We start from the raw sequence: 22,118 nt of genomic DNA on the forward strand, positions 1-22,118 counted from the left end.
ACTAACGGTGCATTTCTCGATACGATACATTCGACGCGTTTCGGTCTCTGTCTTGAGTCATGCCACAGAAATGCTTTTTGTTCCTTACTTTTTTGTTTTTCGAAAAGAAGAAGCGAAGGAAAACAGCTGTTGGCTTTGTTTGATTCCAATATTTAACTCAATATCGCCCGAACCAAGAAACAGACTTCCAAAAGCAATTGAGAAACAGAGTTTAAGTAAACTTCAGCTGAAGATTACAACTTTGGTTCTGTTTTCCATTGTCTCCCATGCATTTTAAGCTACTTCATTAAGTGGAGCTTTGTAGTAAATTAGTCATAACTAGTTCAGATGGTCAGAATAAGAATTTTATGCATTTGTTAGTTTTTTAATTCGAACACAAAAATTAAGAAAAGTCTACCTAATATGTCTTGACACTATTAAAAAATTATTTGTTGCTTTGCTATCTCTAAGATAAGTAGCTTATGACGGTAAAGTAATGTACTGTAGATGCCATTTTGTGTCATGTGAACTGCATGTAACTGCAGGCGCATGCCCTCTTTTTCTATTGCACCCGTAAGCCTCTTGGAGCAGAAACTTTGACGCTTCATGTGGCGCTACTGTCGCCACTGCCGTTGCCACTGCCGAAACTGTTGCTGTTGCTGTTGCGTCGGCTGCTGCTGCTGCTGTTCCATCAATTCATTAGGCTATCGGCAGCAGGCAGGCGGCAATCAATTACGGCCATGGTCACGTTAGCGTTAACAGCAGCAGCAGCAGCAGCAGCAGCTACAGTAACGCAACCGACACCTAACGGCAAGCAAAAGTCGGCCATTTCCCAGGTCACAGACACACACCGACACAGTGGCGCACACACATCGAGAGACACAATTTATTTACGCCTGATAAGAAAAATCTGACAAAAGCATAGCAAAAGAAAAACGAAAAGCAGCAAGAGGAAAGAGGGTGAAAGAAAAATTGTGAGCTATCAACAAGTTGAATGCGAATGCCTGGGTGAAGGCAACCAAGAGCGAGAGAGAACGAATGGAAAAACTACAAAAGACAACAAACAGCAAAGACAAAGACAGGAGGCAGACGCAGAGAGAGGTATATAGATGGTAGAGAGAGAGAGAGAGAGAGAGAGAGCAACCCATTGAGAGTGAGAGTATAGTAGAGCAAAGCCAAGCTAAAGTTCATTAGTCGCTCGCAACAAACTAAAAAAAAAGAAGAGCGGACGACACTAGCACAATGGCAGAGAGGCCTCACAAGAAATCACTCCAACAAAAACACTCGTGTATCATACATTTGGAGTGGAATTTCTTCGCTTTGTTTATTTTAGGCGAATTCGCATCTCACCCACTGAATTGCTACAGGCCTATGGCTTGGTCAACCTAGTGGCGCGGCCATTATCCTTACTTGATTTGGCGGATTCCTTCTTGGTAGGACGACTCTTTGGTTGGCTGTTTTGAATATTTTGTTGTGTTTTTTCCTGCGCGCTCTTCTTTGCAATGTCCAGAAAGACATCTTCCACCGACGGCTGCGACAGAGAGTAGTCCAATAACTTCCAAGGGCTGCGATTCCTCTCAACGTATGAGAATACCCGCGACCATCTCAGTTTGGCAGTGGGTATGTGGTAGGTGAGCCTTCCTCCAAACTCTTCCCTAAGTGATCATTCATTTCGAGTGAGTGTGTTTGGTGGGTCAAGAATGCAACTTACTGTAGCGATGACTTGGGAAAGTCCGATGCCATTTGATTCTTTACTTTCTCCACAGTGTACGCTAGGCTGTGTGGGTGGGTGGGTTAGAGGGTTTCAGGGTTTATCTCTGTACGTCTGGGATGGTCTCACCTTTCCAGATTTCCGGTCTCTACATGTAACTTGAGCACCAGACTCTCGGCAAATTTATTCTTGATGCGCTGCTGCGATCCGAGGCAATGAATTTTCCCATCCACAATAATTTCCAATTGCGAGCAGAGGGCCTCCACCTCCTCCATGCTGTGAGAGCTAAGCAGCACCGCCTTGCCCTTGTCACGCAGCGAGGAGAGGACAGTCCACACGTGGCGCCGGGACGCCGGATCGACCCCGGAGCTGGGCTCGTCCAGACAAAGGAGCGATGAGCCCTCGGCAGCCACCGCTGCGTTTAACTTTCGCTTAGTGCCGCCACTGTAGGCCTTGACCTTTTTGTCGAGGTGCGCAAGAAAGCCTAAGTCGGTGGCCAGCTTTTCGGACATTTCTCTGAGGAGATTCCGGCGTGTGCCGCGCAGCAAAAGGAAGATCCTGAGTGTTTGACGGCCAGTGCAAAAGTCGAAGAGCGTGTCGTGCTGGGGGCAGTAGCCGAGCTGCTTCCTCGCTGCCCTGGGACGGAATTGTAGGCTCCAGCCTCTGACATGAATTTTGCCTGCCGTCAGTAGACCAGTAGACCAAAGCACACGCCCCTGCATTAAATTGGTGTTTTAGTTACAGTCATTAATGCACATTAATCACTACTCACGGTTTGACAGCGAAAGATATGCCACCCACGGCGGAAAAGGTGCAGAATCTTTTCGAGACATTGTTCAGGACCAAAGCTTGCTCCTTGCGATCCGCGCTCGACATTTTGCTAACCCTACGGACATTCTTATCCTATCTTCAAAATGGCGCATACACCAGATTTTCGACCTTTTGTGGGGGCGTGGCGCAATTTTGAAATACACTTTTAACAGTGTGATGTCACAGCAGTATCGATGCAATATTTGGATGCTGTAGCTTTTGTGGCCTCTGAGATCGAGGCGCTCATCAAGACGGACAGACGGATGGACGGACAGACCTTCTGTACCCTATTTTCATACATACCCCGGCAAGGGCACACTTGTGGGAGACTTGATGATAGTCCTGGGGTTAGTCCAGGAGTACAATGCAATTTAAATAAATCTTCCATTTCTTCAAGTAGATATTTGCAATATTTAATCCTTATAAAACAGTTTGTTACCCCAAATGTGCCAGTAAATATAGGATAAAGGTAAAATATGTTAATCAGCGGACTGATAGCACCCCTATGTGTCATGGACCATATGCCCATCATCATAAAGGCAACGACCGTACCTACGTGAGAAGGAGAAACGGGTGGAGTTACATTTAAATGTTTCAGTTTGAAAACTGACGTTGAAAATACTACCGACTATAATGTGAATGTTGATAATTACAGCCAAGGCTGAGCCAGCACTTCGGAAACAGCATGCCAATATATAGGTAAAGGGAAGCCCCGCCGCTCCGATGATCATGAGTATTGACAGCATGTCCCAGGGATTGCACAAATCGTGCACCGCCAGTGTCAGTGCCAGGGAAAACACAAAGTAGAGGGTCAAATCCACGATATAATGGGTCAGCCAGTAGGTGGCCAGGTTCACACCGGACACCTGCTGCTGCATCCGTATCTGCGATACCTTCTCCTGCACCACTGAGATGGCGAATATCGGCAGGACAATGGCCAGATAAATCATTATGCACATGCACACGGTCACATATACCGTTAAGTTTTGCTCAAGGGAGGACGATTTTTCGTAGGGGGCATTGGTTACCTCTATGCTCGCCTCGGGACCGACCATCGCTTTCGCCATGGCGTTGAACGCTAGGTTGAGCGAAAGAGGATCGCTATGAATGAAGTGTAGAGATCTACACCAGACGATCGTCTCTTTGTCGAAGGTGGCTGCTGCTAAAAGACGGCGCTTCATTTCGTATAATCTCGCTGGCGTGTCTTGCACCGATGGGCCGACGAAGTCCTTAAAATTCTGGCTAAGTCTTTGGACGGTGCAGTGCTGCTTTGCCAATTCTTGGTAGGCATTGGCTATATCACGCGCAGGGCGAGTGTCCGATGTCGATTGCAGTATTACTCTCACGTCATCGCTTTTATAATCAGCCAGTGTTATCGGTAGCCTGGACAGAAGTGGGCTACCTGAAAGACATATGAATAAGAACTACCACGTAGGCGATAATGGGCAGCAGCAGGATGAACAGAAACAACCACTTCGTATCATATATGTGGAGGAGCTTCTTCAGCATCATGGCCTCGCACTGGGCCAGGTAGCGCTGGAACAAGTTAAGATAACGGCTCTGTTCTTGGCTTTGTCTCTGACTTTGACTTTGACTCTGTACCGGCCTCTGCTGATCCGATCCGCCGCCGCCGCCGCCGCTGCTAGTGCGACCCCGACCACCACCACCACCGAGATCTTCCGCACCGTGCGACATAAATATTTCTGTAAGACTCGTGGAGCTAAGGCCAAATCCGACCACATCCAGCTGATCCTGCTGTTGTTCCAAGTCGTTGAAGAGTGAGCCAAAGGAACCCAAAAAGCGGTGCGGCAATCGATAGGACACGTCTGATCCAATGTTACTATGAGGACGCGTAATGGGCACGTGGCTCGCGATCAGTTGGGTCAACCTGGACACATTGCAGTTGGGGCCCTTCTCGCAGGTGAGCAGGTAGCTGGTTTCGTTCTGTTTCTTGAGGAACGCCAATGTGCCTAGGCACCGGAGCCGTCCATCGCTTATGATGGCAATGCGGTCGGCCAACACCTCGCCCTCGTCCATATGGTGGGTGGTAAGCAGAATGGTGCGTCCCCGCTTCTCATCCAGCAACAGCTTCCACAGGTCGTGCCGTGAGCTGGGATACAGACCCGTACTGGGCTCGTCGCAGAACAGGACCTTGACGTGGCCGCACAGGGCACAGGCCAACGCAAGCCGACGCTGTGTCCCCCCAGAGAGACGACGGGCCGAGGTGCCCGCCTTTTCTTTGAGGTTCAGCTTCTGCAAGTATTTATTCACTTCCTGCTTGACCGCTGCCCCCTTTAGACCCCTGAGGCGGCTGTAGAATCGAAGAGACCAGCCACACTTAAACCAGAGAAGAAGACGCTTTTCTGTGGACAAAAGCCCAAGGATCGACGGGCATGGAGGTGTTCGGTTTGTATGTCGTAGCCGTTGATGATCGCTGTGCCGGAGCTGGGTTGAATGGTGCCCGTCAACATTTGTATGGTCGTGGTCTTGCCTGCTCCATTGTGTCCCAGGAGCACCATGATCTCGTTCTCATACATATCGAATCTGAGGCCATCGACCACCTGTCGCTTGCCAAAGCTTTTGCTGAGATTCTGTATCTGTACACCAGCGCTTTTACCTTTGGCTCTGGCATCCACATACTTGGAGGTCTTACGGTCCGAAGAATTATCCGAAGGTCGCTCCTCGTCGCTGGGTCGGACAGGGAACAGCCTGTGTGGGGATAGTGACTTGGTCGGACACCAGAAGCGCTTGGTGCACGGGAAATTCCTGTCCCGGGCTCACGACGTCTCAAAAAGATTGCTCCATTGCAGGCCCAAACCCGCATCTTCCCATACGACAATTCGATCCATGACCATGCTCATGGCTGACACAACGAAAATGCTGCACAGGATGTTCAACAGTGTCCCAGTATTGTCCTTGTCCGTGACATAATTGGGCAGAGAGCTCGCAATGAACAGAATAATGGCAATGATGGCACACCAATTGCTGCGAGCGCAGAAGGAGCTGACCAAGAAGCCAAAACATATGAGAGAGTGGCTGCACACAAGCAAGTATAACAGAAAGACCGACCAGTCAGTGTAAGGGAAGACCGGCTTACCGCCAAGGCACCTACCATTCCCGCGAGGCATACTGACCACCGTCCAAAGTATTGTAATAATCAGCGATAGTATGAATAGAATTATCATGGACTTGACATACCAGGCCAGCCATTGGAGAGAGTTGCTAACGTCGGAGATGTTCAACAGATCCTTCAGCTGAAGCTCCTTTTCCTCGACAATGCTCTGAAAAATGCAATTCTTTAATAACTGCAACAAGAGCAAGCCTTTGTCTTACCTTAACATCCATTGTAAAGGGAAACAAAAAAAGTAACATTAAAAGTACTCCAGAAGCCTTGAAAAAAATCATGAAAATGTACTGATCATAGAGTAATTCGAGTTTTGGTCTAACAAAAGTATGGGTCGAATTCTTTTTCTGCAGATACTTCAAGCTGATTTCCGTCTGAAGAATCAGAAACCCACTTATCCGGTAATATGATACTTTTGCGCTCTGCGACATCAGGTGATTGGTTGAAAAATGGGTTTCTCTGTTGACGGGAAACCGCAAAGCAAATCGAAATTTATTCGGCAATTCGGATATGTCGGACCACTCGTCGGGAAACTCTATGCCGATCCCACCTCTGTACGAACTATTTTTTGTAAGCGCTTTCTCCAGCCCATTGGCATCGACAAAGCCCTGAACATGATATATACGTTCACCAGATACATATTCAGATTCAGAAAAGGATACACCCTTAATAAGTAACTCTAAAATTGCATTTTGAGGTGAGTAACATAAGATAATTTCTCTGTGGGTGGACCACACATAATTAACACAATATTATTTACTTAGAAGTGGCTTTTCGACTTACTTTTCTGGTAGCCCTGGGCTCAAAGTCTGGGTGTGAGTCGTGTAGTACCAAGAATCTTAATGCCGACAGCAAAAGGGGGATCAACGTCATTAGAAAAGATAATAAGAAGCAAGCCAACTGGCACTTGTGTCCCAAGAGCACACTTAAGTTTTTCCATAAAATCAATAGAAACTTCCGTGGGCAGGATAAGATTTCCGGCGCTTCCTCTTCATTTGGCATATTTTATTCATGTGCGTAAATTTCTTGGAATATTTTTTGGATGTACGAGATCTGTAACCAGTGTAACAAATAAAGTTAGACTGAGACTGAGGAATTGATTGGTTCCACAAAAATCACTAGATTTACACAAAGGAAGTCTGAAAATGAGTATCTAGATTGTGTTTTAGGGATAAGTAATAGAAAAGTAAAAGAAAATCTTAGTCTAAATTTTAAGTTTGTGTTTTACTTGCGATAATTATTGACAAATATATTATCTTTAACCTCTACATCCGCCATCGCAATTGCATCCGAAAATATTACAGGGGCCTCTACCACAATACGCTCCCGTGATACTTCCATCATGGCATGTCTGTACACCAGACCATGAAAAGTGTTTGGGGTGGCAACACTTACTAGCCACACCGCTAATGAGAACGAGGAACAGTAGTGCAGTCATTAGATTCATTGTTCTGTCTGTTCGATGTGTATGGTTGGACTGCAGAATTTTAAATGATCAAATTCTGTCGCAAATCGTTTTTAAACCAATAAATAAAAAATGTATTGGATATGGTACCAATCTGATTTGGTATGCTTTGCTTTTAATGTGGTGTGTCCGTTAAATTGGTTATTGCATTTTCTACTTAAAATACTTGAAAAAGGTTAATTACACATCTTGCTTTAATAGTTTCGAGTACTGGGTATCAAAAAAACAAAAGAGCGAACACACTAACTCATTCGCAAAGACTCAACACAAATAATTACTCCAACAAAAACGTCGGACGCCACTCACTTGCATATTTTGAGTGGCGTTTTTCGCTTTGTTTATTTTACGTGAATTCGCAGCAAACGTTCATGAGCGTGTTTTTTGCTGCTCTCTTGCTGTCTGCACAGGCCAAAGTCACTCGTTTTTGAGTGTGAATCGAAAGAGAGCCAGCTTCGGCAGGCTTCGGCATATACAACCGGTTTCTGTTCGTACGCTGCTCAGAATCATTGAAACGACTTTTCAAATTTCAAAACATTTTCATTCGCCCCGTTAGCATTGCACGTACGAAGCGCGCGCGTCTTTGTTGCGCACGTTTGTTGATCGACCACGGGAACGGAACGCCACACTGCCACACAAAAGCAGCCCGAAAAGAAATCCAAACTCAATTTAAATATACAAAAACTTAAATATTTCAATTGATTTTGCGTTCGGGCCAGAGTTTTGTACCAGTGCGTGTGTAAAAATATATATATATAAAAGGAAAGAAGGAAAAGTAAAAGAATTTACAGAAGAGGAGGCAATGAAACGTTTTTCTGTGCGATCCAACGGTCGTGTCGGTCGCGTGCTCAATTCTTCTGCTTCTCTTCGCTGTCTGAGCATTCGTGTGTGTTTGTGTGTGTCCCCAAGGTGTGAAAAAAGTATATACATAATAGATCTAGTGGCACACCACCCCTGTGCCACCTCTCGGCCATATAGTAGCGCAGTTCCTTCGTGTGTTCGAGTGCTCGTGTTACAATTAACAGCAAAAATTCAACAAATTCAAATAAAAAAGGAGTAAAATTATGCCCCACAGCAGAACGTTAATTGGAAAAGTCAAGAAAATTAAACCAGAAAAGTGAGGAAAAAAAAAGTAGTAAAGAGTATTTCCGCAGAGTTTCTCAATTGAGAGAGGGTTTCTTGGTATTCTTTTTTTTTTTTTTGTTGCCAATTGCAGCTGATCGTAGACTTCACTCCCCTTCCACCCGATTACACCTTTCAGTGCGTTCTCTTCTTGAAGCGGACAGCGTTGCCAGCTTTGCATTTTGTTCGCTGCTTATCGCTCTCTGTTCTCCTCTCCATCTCTCTGTGTGTGTTTTTTAGTGCCTTTTACTATTTGTTGTTTAATATTTATTGTTGCAGTGGTTGCTTTTGTTGTAGGGGTTGTATCTCGCGGCGAATTTATAGAAGCGTCCAAGCGTGCACAAAATTGTAACGAAATTAAATTAAACAAGAAAATATGAAGGCCTGCTTTCGACGCTTTTGTTACCCTTTGAGATCAGATCGGTTATTTGAAGATAGATCTAAATTTAAGATCATTTCTGAATATAAAGCTAACATTTGTGGAGCTCTCCGGCGAACTGACTCGGGTGTTATTGTCTTTCGGGAATTGACGAGTGGATATACATTTGCATTCTTTGTGGAAACGAAAATGCTTTACCTTCTGCGTTGAAAACGTTTGTGGCACATCGTAATACGGTTTGCAAAATCGTAATAAAGTTCTTGGACTCCCTCCGCCTCACTCTGAACATTTATTAGCCTTATTTATGGTCTTATTATATTGTGATTTGTGATGGTCACTCGGTTTTTGTTGTTACAATTTACTTGTTGGCGGAAACTGCGCGTTTTCCTAAAAAAGTAAACCATTGAGTGGGTGTAAAAGAGAGGTCGGCAGAGGTTGTGCGAGCGGGAGGGAGAACTTGCGCAGTCTGTCCAGCGATAAGCTGTCTGGGCAGGCAGCCAGCCAGCCAGCCAGCCCTTTGCCTCTATCTCTCTCCTTCACCCACTCACCCACTCTTGCTTGCTCGAGAGTTCTCTCTGTCCACCTGCCCCTCTCTTATCTCCTCCCTCGGACAGGTGCGTTCTGCTCTGTTGTCATTTTGCTGTTCTGTCGCCCATGGGGGGGGGGGGGGGGGGGGGGGGGGGGGGGGGGGTGCTCTCTCACAGAACAATGCTCTCACATATGTGACATGCTCTCTGGTGTGCATAAAGAGAGTGTGCTTGTGTGTGTTGCGTAGCTGCATATGTGTGTGTATTAAAAGTTTAGTCATTAAAATCTTTTTAAGGTTGTTTTTAGTTGTTGTTGCTTTTACTGTTTTGTTTGTTGCTTTTGCTGTAACGGAAATGGTTTTGTCGCTGTTTTTGTTTTGTTTTTTTTGCTCTTCTTTGAGAAGTTTTTCATATTTTTTTTGGTCGCATCTTTTTGACCAAAATGTTTGAGAGTGTGAAAAATGCTACCTCTACTCTCTCGGAAGCTGCGAAGCGATAGAGAGATTATGAATTCTTTAGATTTCTTGCATAAACAAAGTGTTAAATGGGAATGTCACAAGATGCCATGGGATGTTAGAAGAACGATGAGAAATGTGAATTAAAAAGGTGAGAAAATGAAAGGAATGAAATGTTCATTAAGAACATTTCAGCACACTTTTAAAACGAGATTTGGAAACTACACTTGCCCAATTTCACAATAAATTGTCATTTCCATACAAACGTTTTTCCCTAACTTGATAAAAAATGTACAAAAACGCAGATAGTTTTGGAAAGCCAAGAACTATGAGTCTCCTGCCTTATAAAATGGGGATCACGCTTTAAAGAAAAGTGAGGAAACACGGCAAATAATATAATAAATAACATAAAGAAACTCTTAAATCACACAAATTTCTTAGACACATTTTCAACAGCATTAAGCTTTGTTGTGCGTTTCTTTTTCACTGATGCCCAAAATGTTATGCCACACGCACACTGCATGGACAGACAGGGACATGGATGGTAGGGTAGTACATGGTCCCAAAAGCCACAACCCCACTGGCACCCCACGTACGACATTGTTGTTTATGATTGTCATTATTAGCAGGAATTACCATTGTTATCCAGCTAAATCTAGTCTTTACTCACTTTGCCTGCCCCTCTGTGGCAGCCTTATCTAAAAGGTAGTAGATGCTGATAGTAACATTTGAAGAGGCCTTAACTGCTTTGGGTCTGCGTGCCTGCCCGGCAGAATATCATTCACATTTTGAATGATTTAGTCAGTTGGCCAAAATAGTCATTGACCGACCATACGCTGACAGAATTATTGCATGGGAAAGCAAAGATTACGAGAGATTGTTTAAAAGTTGAACGAATAGTTGGGGGAAAGTTCCATTATTTACAAACTTGGAAATAAACAATGAATAAGCATTTCCAACACTTGAAATTGTAGCAAACGATAAATATTAAAGAGTGTACCTGTACATTCTACGCTGAGTGAATTCGGTTTCTTTGCTTTCTTGTATTTTTTTTCTATAGAGAATTAATTAATTAAATTTATCTGTGCTATAAATTCTCTTTGAATTTCATTGCATCTATCGTAAAAATCATAGAATTTTCATGAAGCAACAGTAAATAGAAGATAAGAATATTTATACAATTTGTTCTAAAATATTGCACATGATTGAAATTCTGGGTTGGGGACTCAAACGAGTTTTGCAAGCAATACAATCCCCTCCTCATCCGCGTCCCCTCATATGATACGCTCTGCAAAATCTTTGACGAAACGAAACCATAAATTATATGCAAATTGGAAAAATTAACAAGCCAAACGAAAAGAAGAACATAATGATAAAAAAGCGAATGAAGAAACAAATGAAAATAAAATCTTTATCAAAGAGAAGATCGATAAGAAAGAAATTATAACTAATATAAGACAAAATTGGTGCGACGTGCCAAGGATGGGCCACAACAATAATAACAGCTGTTTGGCATTCCCCAATAAACAAATGCAACAACAACAAATTTCATAATATATAAAATTTTATCAATACAAAAAAAAAAAAAGGTGTCGAGCAAAAAGCAACACAATAAGCAAAGAAAAAGTTCAAAGACACTGGAAAAGACACGAAAAAAACAAGAGAAAAATATAAACATAATGGAGATGCGATATAAACATTTATTTAATGGAAAAGAATATAAATAAAATGTATTTATCCATGAAATTATTATTAAAAGTGATCGGTTATGTTTCAGAATATGTATGATCTGGTTACAATTATCTCTTACAAATGATTTATTTGTGGATTACATCAAAATATATAACACATTTATTGATTACTGATTACCCTCTTTTGCGCTGGTGTAATTAATTAAATTAATTAATTATAATTATCTTAATTAAACTAATAATACATTTTGTAATAATCAAAGAATAGGCGTAGGAGGAAGAAACTATAAGTCCCCTTTGTTAAGTTTAGTTGGACACCATCCAAGAATTTTTAACCCGCTTTGAGGAAGGCCTTCTCCGCATCTGCTGTAACGGCACCTCCAGTCCTAGTGCCACGGCTTTGCCTTTGCCAATTCGCATACAATCCAACCAAATATGGGCAGCAGGAAGCAACCAGCAGCCAACAGCCAGTCCCCTCCGGCTACCAATACATGGACAACCTTCTGCATTTGGCCATAATAATAACAGGCAGAGGCAGGGGCAGTCGTAATTACCATATATGAGTATATGTGTGCAACTTTTGCCATTGCAATCAACTTGAGATCTTTTATATCGCAGCATATGCTTTACTTGTACGTGGATATTGGGCCCATTTCCATCGCCACACGAGATCCCACCCTTGAGACATGGATGGGAAGTGAAAGGTGAATGGGGTAGGAGAACCCATTTGTACGGCATGGCGGCAGCAACGAATATAGATTGAATCATTCAAGTACCCTATAGATAGCCCTATGGATAACTGTTTTAAAAATTGCTCAAATTTTGTACTTCAATCTTCCGCACGCTTTAAAGACACAGAGTTCCTGGATTATGATCATCATCCGTAACTATTATAATTTTCGTAGTTTCAATATTAACAATTATTAAACATCTTTGAGAGGGTTTCAAAGGGGAATCACAAGAAAATTTGTATACAATTCTGATATGGAAATTAGTATGAATACCAACCGGTTTTTTTATCTTCCCTTTATATGAAGAGTGGGATAATTTGTTTGGGATAATACTTGAAGATTCGTATGCTTGGTTTTATGGTATTTTTGATTATGTTTCAAGGGGAATTCCCTGGAAATTTGTCTAAATTGCAAACCATTTTATTAATTATTTATATCATGCCCTTGGCAACCAAAGTTCTAGACATTTAATGTATGGAAAATCCCCTCACAATAAAAAATATTGTCTCTGCTGTCATTCTTTATTTTCGTCAAAAATTACTGAGGATAAAGATTGAATTTTTTGGATCTTACACCACAATTCTGGTCAGCTCGTAAAATATAGAATATATTACCCTACAAATATATCTAAAATATATATATTTTATAAATACGTATGTATCTCATTCACAGTTCGATGCCTGAAGGCTACAGACCACCAAAAACATATGTACATACATACAAACATATGTATTTGTGTATGTAAACAATTATTTACCAGGGAAATCGTTAACTTTTTGACAGCATTTTCTAGCCCCGAAAAGTGATTCCATTCATTTGCCTGGAAAAGTGTACGTGTGAATGTTTGTTTCTTGGGAAATCCAATAGAAAATTTGAGTCATTTCTGAGGCATTTCCTCTACACATAGCCAGCGGGAGGAGGTGTGCTTCGCTTCGTGGGGGATCGTCCGACGGGGAGACTTGCGTCACAGATCGCCAAGCGAGAGGCAGCAACAGATTGGAACAAAAGAACAAAATGTGTGCCAAATAAACGATTTAAAAGTCGTATGGTTATATGCATGTACATACATATGTACAAATGTATGCATTGTATTTTTGCATATATAAAATACGATGTGAAGGAAATGAGGCAGCTGCCCACACACTAGAGTCAGTATATACTGTCGTCATACATGTGCACTGACAAAAATAAGTGAAAATTCGGAAAGATAAACAGAAAGGAAATGATAGGTGTAATGAGTGATGTGTCCTACATTTTAATCAATAACCGGAACATTGAATTTTATGCACGAATACAAAGTAGTAACCAGACCGAGGGGCGCTGTTGCATGACACGGGACACATGTAACTGAACCTTCTGAACTGAGGCTTCTGTTTCAGTGTAAAATATACCATCTCTCTCTTCTGATAGTTGTTTTTAATTCTCTCTCCCGTTCACTCTCGCGTTTGCTGTTCTCTACTGCTCTCTTTGTTTGACTTTTGTCCGAATTCGCCGTAAGAGTGAGACGCGCTTTGCCTTTCTGCCCTCCACTCCCCCACGCCACATTCTTATCAGTTGATACTCTGCATGCACTCTCTCTCTATCTCTCTCTCTTTCCGTCTTTTGGTCAGACTTCCTCTCTCTGTATGCTTGCAGATCGTTTTCCCTCTCTCTTTTTGGCAGCCAATTGATGGAAGAAGCAGATCTTAATTAATATGCTTTAATAATACATGGAATGAAATATCTTTTGTGTGTTTAATTGCAATTAATCTTTATTTTGTTTATACAAAAATCAAACACGTTTTTCATTAATTTATATTTCAAAGCAGATTCAGATGCTCTCTCTCTCTCTCTCTATCGCCTATCGCTGTTCCTCTCTTTTCCTATCTTTGCTTTGCTTTGTTTTGTTTTGTTTACTTATTGCTTTTGTTTTTGTTTTTCTTTTTTTTTGTTTTCGTGCCTGTGCCGTGGCGTGCGTCCGTTCTCGACTCTCTGTTTTCCGTTTGCCGTGCTCGTGGAAAATTTTCCAAGCTCTCCATAAGTATATGGAATTATACAGAATTAAAATTGATTCTGAAAAAGCCACAAGCCCTCCACACAGCTGAAAGGGTGATGGGAGGGGGGGGGGGATGGTTAAAGAAGCGAACCTGGCGCCTGCTTAAACGTTTCTGTTGGTGTTGCCCTTTTTACATACCCTTTGTTTTGAAGGTTATAATGGGTTTGAATAGATTTGAAATATTGTCAAAATATTTGTATACTAAAATCAAAAAAGATTTTTTTCCTAAATACGATAAACAAATGTACATCTAGGGTATCGAATAGTTCCACACCCAAAGCTGGCCCATCTTATTTCTCTATGTTTTTCTTTATTTATTTCTCCATTTGTTGTCTACTGTTTTACCATTTTAATTACCCAAAGGGGCAATTTGCAATTGTTGTTTGACCGCAGACTGAATGAGAGAGTAATGCAGAGTGTGAGGAGGGGGGTAGGGTATAAGACAGCGGTATAAGGTATACAATAGAAGGGGGGGACGGGACCTGTTGGAAATCGTAGACATTACTGAACCACCAACGAGATTCGCGATTTTGCGATTGCTTAATCGTGCCACAAAGACGAAAACAGCAAATGAAAACTAGTTTAAAATGCGATTACTTAATTTTTGATTTGCGGGAAAAGGGTAATCACTTTTTGTAATCGTAATACTACCGGGAACTTCCGATTATTTTATGGGAATTATGGGAATCTCTTGGGTAATTATAAATATTTTAGAGGGAATACTTAAACTAGAAATCTGCCTTTACCATAACCTACGACAAATTCCTATCCGTAAGAGTGTTTCTCACCAGAAATGTCCATAAATTCAATTTAATTTCCACTCAAGTCATGATTCCATTAATTCCATGCATTAATTATAATAAATAATTCATTTTAAATCAATTTCAATTAGCAGGGGAATACTTTCTGATGATTGTAATTATTATAATATTAATAATTCCCCACTCTCGAGGCACTACCCTGCCCACTCCCCACAAAAAATATACACGAATTATTTATGATTGCATTAGCCTGCTGCTGGCTCATTAGGGGTATCATGAGTAGCCTTATAATGAGACATGACAGAACAACATTCCAAAATGATCATTTTGCAGTTGCTCTTTGATTTCGCTCTTAACTTTTTTACATTTCATGGAAAAAACCTTGTCCCTTAAGCTCTTTCCCTGCAGCTCTTTCCATAGAAAATCGTATTGTTCCTAACCTTTTCCTGTAGCTCTTTCCATCGTTTCGTTCCTTAAAACGAAAATCGTTTTAAGTTACCAAATTTCCAAGAATCCTCGTACATAAATGTTCATTTGAGTTCTGAGCCAAGTTCTGTTTACTGTTTCTTTTTCTCTTTTGTTTCTACTTATTAATGTGCAATGTCGTGCAATATTTTGATTATTGGATACAATTTTCAACAGACCGCCCAGGGCCAGGGATCGTCTTTCAATTTATGCTGCCTGATGGATAAATAATCAACTCAAACTCCGGTTCCGCTTATCGACAGCCGTTCCACTTTTGAAATTAATATACAAAATACTTTCGATTCAGTTTTTCTGCGTATATTTTCACAAGACAGCAAATTCGTAATAAAAAAATAAAACTGAAAAGAATTGCTCCAGCATTTAGCGATTTAATCTATTCACTAGGTCTGGATTTCTGTGTGGCTAAAAACCAAACAAACAAAATAATTACTAGTGACAAATGAAGAGTACAAAATATCCATAATTTTCCATTCATCTCCCACGCTGTATCAACAATCAACAAACAAATCATAAAATATATCAACAATATCGATATATATAGATATAGATTTCCGATATTTGTTTGGCTTCAAAATATTTATTTATTTATTCATTTGATTTCCTTGAATTAGATGCCATGACAATCGCAAAATTCGTACACAGAAATTCATTTGTAAAAAAGTTTCCGCTTATGGAAATTATGGAATAATATTTGTAAGCGGTTTGTTTTCTTCTCGTGTTTCCCAGTTCGAAAAGTCAATCAATATTGCCACAGACGGCTACGTAATGCCTGGTCTGCGTCTAATTAACACTTGATTAGCACTTGGCTTTTGGTTTGGATGTCAACCTACCGGGATTGACAGCGCCTAGTGGCATATATTTTGGGGTCTTAAAAACACGTGTCAAAGGGAGTGGAAATTGTCATAGGTTAAGGTATTCCGCTCTAAGTTAGACGCTTTTAGAAATTTAACTTTTTCTGGATCTACTATTGGTCAAATTTTGAGGCAAAATTCCCAAAAAATTATCTTAATTTAATCATTGAAGCCGACTCAAAAATTTGTTGAAATTAACGCTTTGGGCATACGTGATAGATAACTTGATTAAAGTGCAACATGAATGTTTTACACACAAATAATGATATATATATATAAGAAATATTATTACATTTCCAAAGGAAACCCTAAATAAAGATATATTCAAATGCTGACACAATTGCCTTAAAATTATGAAAATTAAATCTCTTTATTGCCTGAAATATCTCTCAAGTCTTTGGCCACAACATTTGTTAACCTTCAACCCATTTCATACTACATTTATCTCTTCTAAGCCAAATTGTACCTTTTGGCCCAGAACTTACCTTTCCCACTCGTAAACACTTTTGGCCATTCCTCTTCCGAAATGCGTGTGGCATGGATTGACGTTGCGTTGCTAGCGCCAGCTGGCAAATGTTCAATATTTTGGACACAAACAAAATTTCCATTTATAAAATGTAATTACTAAGACAGCGGCCGATACGTAGAATATCCATAAAGGTTTTATTTCAATTTTATAATTCAACTTTGTGGGCAATTTTTAAATGCTATTTTAATGTGTGGCGGATAGAGGGTGGATGAATCTGAATCGTGTGGAATTTGATTCGATTTTCACACATTTTCGAAGGAGATTTTTCGCATATTACTAATTGTCGGTGGTATGATTTCTATTGACCCCCTGACGTCAGCATTCGGACGCGAATTTTGTTGACTTAGGTTTGGATTCGTTTTAGGGCTGACCAGAGGATCAAATAAGATGAAGCTGCAGATTGGGAGTATTTTTGAACAGTCTAGTTGAAATGTGAAAATATTATTCATGGAGGTAACATGTAACATGCCCCATCCATCAGTCACGTCATATGTTTTCTGAACATTCATAGCCTTGGAATCTCGCAAGAAAAACAATTTGTCACCAGAAAAAAAAGAGAATTCTAAGGGTATATTTCTTATGAGTAATACAACCCCTTGGGTCTAGCTTCTGGGTTTTCGTTCATTCATTTGTATGTTTTATATAGAATTTCCTTTTGTTTTTCCTTGGTTTTTGTATAGATTTTTCACTTTTATTGACAGCTCTTTCGATTGGCTTTAATGGCTTTAACCTTTGAATACGAGTACTCGGACTTTTTGCGTGATTCTGAAGGCAGCTGATGGAATTTTCTTTGGTTTTGCTTGGGTTGATTGCACGCACTGATGCCCAGCCAGCCGGCATCCACAGCAGGACACCACAAAGGTGTGTGTGCCGGTCAAGGAAAATCAAGAGAAAATTGCTTGCGAAAATTTCCACAGAAATGTACTTGGGTTGTTCCATTGAATTGAGTTTGGAAATAGTTTTTAAGTGCCTGCAGGGTTGAATGCTGCCAACAAAAAAATTAAAAATTGAAGTTAAATATTTATTGATTATTTTTCACATTTGTTCTGAAATAAATGAGGAATTTCCTTTAAAACAAATTCAGAATTAAATTGAAGCAGCTTACGCACTGCCTACAAACATTAAATAAATGTCAGAGAAGCGCGACTAATTGGACAGACAACATTTTGCATGATTTTTATAGAAGATTTTCACCCTTTTAAATGTTGCACATTCCCATGATTGAATTTCTTGTTAATTGCTGCATTTTATGGCTTAATTTCGTTGTATGCATGAAACGCACCTTTTAAAATTGGTAATTCACAATTTATGTGCGCGCTGCAGCAGCAACAAAAACAAAAATTAGCAATTCATTTGACAGATTAATTAAAAATAAAAAAACTCCAAGCACCAGCAGACATCCTCCTGGAGGAGAGACAGAGAGAGAGAGAGATTGATAGTGCTAGTGAGCGGTGTAGGCAGAGCTTTGAAGAGAAGAAGGTTGAAGTAAGAGCAGGAGGAGGAGTGTGTGTGGGTGTCGGATGGGTGTGTGCGTGTGTGCAATCAGGCGGTTAATTGAACTGCACCCAGTGCCCCAGCTAGAGTGGCATGAAGGCACCTAAGGCATACGCTCTCCAGCAATGGAAGATTATTATGGATTAAAAAAAGCAAAGAAAATTAAAGAGGGTACTTAATTATCATTGAAAATACACCTATAAAAGCCATAATTTTCCTTATTAATATTCTTTTAAAAAACAATTTTTAGCAACGCTTTGAAGTAAGACCTCCCCTGCAGATATGCAGATATGTTACATTCATTACATTATAATGATAATACCCCTCTTCTGTACAGGGTATACAGCAAATATAAAGTTGGCTGGCTCCTCGCTGGCGACTTGCTTGGCGGCTATGAAGGCGGGTCCCAGAGACACGGCATGGTACCCAACGAAGTCCAAGAGTCATTCACAGAAATTGCTTTAGGTGGCGTCACAATTGTTGTAGTTGTTTTTGCTGTTTTTTCCTGGCAATTATAAGTGCAACAACAACAGCATTTAGTACGGGGCCGGCAGGCACACATATTTTTTTTTTCTTATTATTGTCTTAGAGCTGCCGCTGCTGCTGCTGGCAGCACGGCGTTTGCTCAATGAATGAATGCATTGAAAGAGTGAGGGAGTGAGTGAGCGAATGAAGGAGTGAATGAATGAATGAGTATTTGAAATACAAAAAAAAAAGTAGAAAGAAATGAAACGATAAGCAACAACAACAACAGAGACAGCACCAGCAAAAAAAAAAGAAACAACAACACCAACACCAACGGACAGGCAATGACAACTCCTGATAGTCTTTGACTTTTGCCTTTCCTTTCCTCCCGCTTTACTCTTTCTTTTTTTTTGTTGCCTTAATTTTATGTTGAGTTTTTTTCTAGTCTTCTCTCTCTTTGGTGTTGGTTTTTGCAGCGCTTCTCTTACTTGCTGTTGGTTTTTCTCCCCACTTTCTTTTAAGCTTTAGTTTTTGTACCCCTCTGCCGTCTATCTGTTGGGTGCTTTTTTCACCCCTTTTTGTTGCTCCCCTACTCAGTGCACTGCCTTTGACTCTTTCGCTGTTTCTGTCTCATTGACGCGTGAGAAGAGGTTCATTGACTGTTTTGTTGATTTTTATGGTTGGCTTCATTCTGGAAAATCTAATGAAATGATAGTCCCGAGTGCGCGAGAGTAGTACATGGCGCTGGTGCTTAAGTATTTAGTGGACAGCAGATTATAGCAGAAAGAAATGCTTTAGAATTTCTAGATGTTGCTGTTGCAACTGGATTTGTAGTTGCTGCTAGTGCTGTATCTGTTAATCGTTCTATTGGCTCTGTAACTTTTTTTTCGAAAATATTAATCTACCAACGTTTCCTACACATACTTATTTATGTTTATATTCCCATTTCTACTGCGGAGTGTGCCAATATTGTTACCCAAAAATCTGGGCACTTTTGTTGAAGATATGTGTGGTGGCTGTTGCTCTTGCACTTTTTGTGACTCTAAAAACTTCTTTTAACTTATGCCTCCACTGATGTTGCTTCTTATTTTTATTCAGCAATTGTTGCTGTTCCTAAGTTCACGTTGCTGCTGTGCTTTTCTGCCACTAATGTCTCCTGCTGCTCCTACTTTTCCGCCTGCTGCTGTCATGTTTGCAGAAGTTTTTCCCACATTCTCGTTTAATTGCTGGTAAAAACTTGGCCCCACACAGACAGCTCTTAGCCGGCTCCTCTCAAATGTTTAGCCAAGCTGCAGGACACATTTCAAGAGTTGTGCTTCTTCAGGTGCAACCACTTTTAGGCTTCATGTGTGTGTTAGTCTTGTTTTTCTTTGGGTTTTCCTCGGAAAAACTTGCTGCTGCTTGAGGCAGCAGCCCCCATCCTTATGTTGACTGCTAGCATTTTGTCTTAATTAGAGCTTCGTCGTCTGATACGCTCGGCTTTGACGTCATGGAAATGCAACAGACACTGAATTTCCCTTTGCGGTCAACTAATTTTAGCCGAAAAAGCAAACAAAAAAAGCAAAGAGAAACCAATGAACATTGAACTTCCTTTGTTTCCTGCTGCCACAAATTGGTTAATTTCCACACTAAAAATAGCCAAAAAAAAACAGAAGACAAGACACGAAAAGAGTTTGTTTACTCGGCTAATTAATTGTTGCCCTTGCCCTCTGCCTTCCACTTTCTCCACAAAAACGAAACACAGGAAACGGCCATCAGTTCTTTTGGTTGGCACTTAAATTCATATCTTTTTCTTTGCTTTTTTTTTGTTTTTTTCTTATTTTGGGTTTCCATTTGTGGGTGGGCCCGTCCCATTCATAATTTCTGCTCCTAATACATTTTGATATAGTTTTACTCTTTTATTGTCAAGTAATTTAATGAATGATTCGAATGCTTGAATTGTTTAAATATTTGCTCATTGAGTGCGTGCCTGGAAACAGGCACAGAGATATCACACAATATTATCGTGGCGATACGTGCCATAAGGAAGGGATTGTCTGATGGATGATTGCAAGTGTCGCCAACAACACTACCGAGGGGGTCTGTGGGTCTGTCTGTCGAAAAGTGTCTCACCGGAAAGATAAAGATATTTGACGGCCTCAGATGATTTATATGATTTATGGGTTCATTTGCGTTAAAGCGGAAAGGTCTATGAAACCCTAAACAATTTGAGGAGTTCCTTAAAGCACCTGCAACTATAACTGCTGCAAAGATTGCTTCTGCTTCGAACACTCCAGGCTAGAAGTAAGAAAAATCTAGACATGTTCCAACCAAACTGATAAGAACTTGCATTTAAATAAATCATATTTAATCTCCAACATCAGTTTTAATCCCAGACTATGGATTCGACATTTTTTCGGTCAATTTCGTTTCATTTTTCACATAAAAACTACTAAAATATGGCATATGTATTTATATATGTAGTTTTGGTTAACTGTAGCATACAGTTCTCATGCAAAAATATGTAAATGTCAAGCAAAATATTCCACAAGAGCCATAGAAGTTATACCTTTTATATAGGCAAAAATCCATTTAACAAAATCCCGACAATAAGTCGGAAAAGCCCAAAACGAATCCCTCCTTCCCATGGAAGCCAAAACCGCATGGCGTATACTTGATCTCCTGTGTGGTATCATGATTTCCTGCTCTCTGTTTTCTGTTTGCTGGCTGGCAGATGAAAATAGTTTCATCATAATCTTAAATGGAGCATTTAAATTCTTGGCAAAGCTCTCGACTTCCTGACTGAGAGAGGGGTCTGCTGCCGTCTCTTATCTTCCTGCCCCTCCGCTTTCGATAGACAAACAAACAAACTAATTTCGGGCCCCCGCTGGAGTCATGCTGCTGCTGCAGCACTGGACCATGGCTCTGACTCCTGGGACAGCATTTTACTCTAGGGGAAACGGGGCAACAAACCGAACATTTCGGCGACAAGCGCAATCAGCGTAATAACACTGCCTGGAAGAGGGGAAGAGAGGGAGCAGCAGCCTTCTGAATGTTGACCTTCAAGGGGTAGAATGAGTAGGGATGAGACCTCGTAGAAGATTCAGGGTGGAATCTACGGATGAGGTGTGGTGGGAGAGTGAGAGAGAGGAGAGCACGGAATTGTTATTTGTGCAGTCGGAGCACGTTTGTCATTGGTAATTTTGGAGCATGTCATAATGATAACTCAAACAAGCAAACGAACATGTGAGTGGGAATGAGCGTGGGAGGAGCGTCCACGATGGGGCGGATAAATGGCTGGGGAGATTGCCGAATGTTTGCTTATAATTTTGTATATTTTTGGACTCCTCTTCAGGGATTGGCATGTCTAGAGAGACCTTTGCTAATATTTCGACAGCGTCTCACGTACTTTATTTCGCATGTAATTGATAAAGGGACAATCCAGCAGGAAAGGACAAAAAAACAAACCACAGAGAAGAAAGTGCAGGAGAATGAAAAGGCACAGCCCTGCGGCGGCTCTGAAATCA

At 40.9% G+C, this 22,118-nt stretch overlaps 2 protein-coding genes across 2 annotated transcripts in view; one reads left to right on the forward strand and one right to left on the reverse strand.

Moving 5' to 3' along the window:
• The window catches only part of LOC117582173 (dual 3',5'-cyclic-AMP and -GMP phosphodiesterase 11), a 54,798-nt gene that overhangs the window by 10,523 nt on the left and 22,157 nt on the right, over positions 1-22,118 (forward strand). The gene's annotated exons all lie outside the window — the stretch shown is intronic.
• LOC117581720 (ATP-binding cassette sub-family A member 3-like) lies at positions 1,274-5,845 on the reverse strand. Its single transcript, XM_034269100.1, is given in 8 exon segments — positions 1,274-1,634; positions 1,691-1,756; positions 1,820-2,406; positions 3,112-3,841; positions 3,903-4,830; positions 4,833-5,276; positions 5,613-5,781; positions 5,834-5,845. Coding segments are annotated over 8 exon segments (3,222 nt in total). The 3' UTR covers positions 1,274-1,348.

This window comes from Drosophila guanche, unplaced genomic scaffold (genome assembly GCF_900245975.1).
Source record: "Drosophila guanche unplaced genomic scaffold, DGUA_6, whole genome shotgun sequence".
Taxonomy (NCBI): Eukaryota; Metazoa; Arthropoda; class Insecta; order Diptera; family Drosophilidae; genus Drosophila; species Drosophila guanche.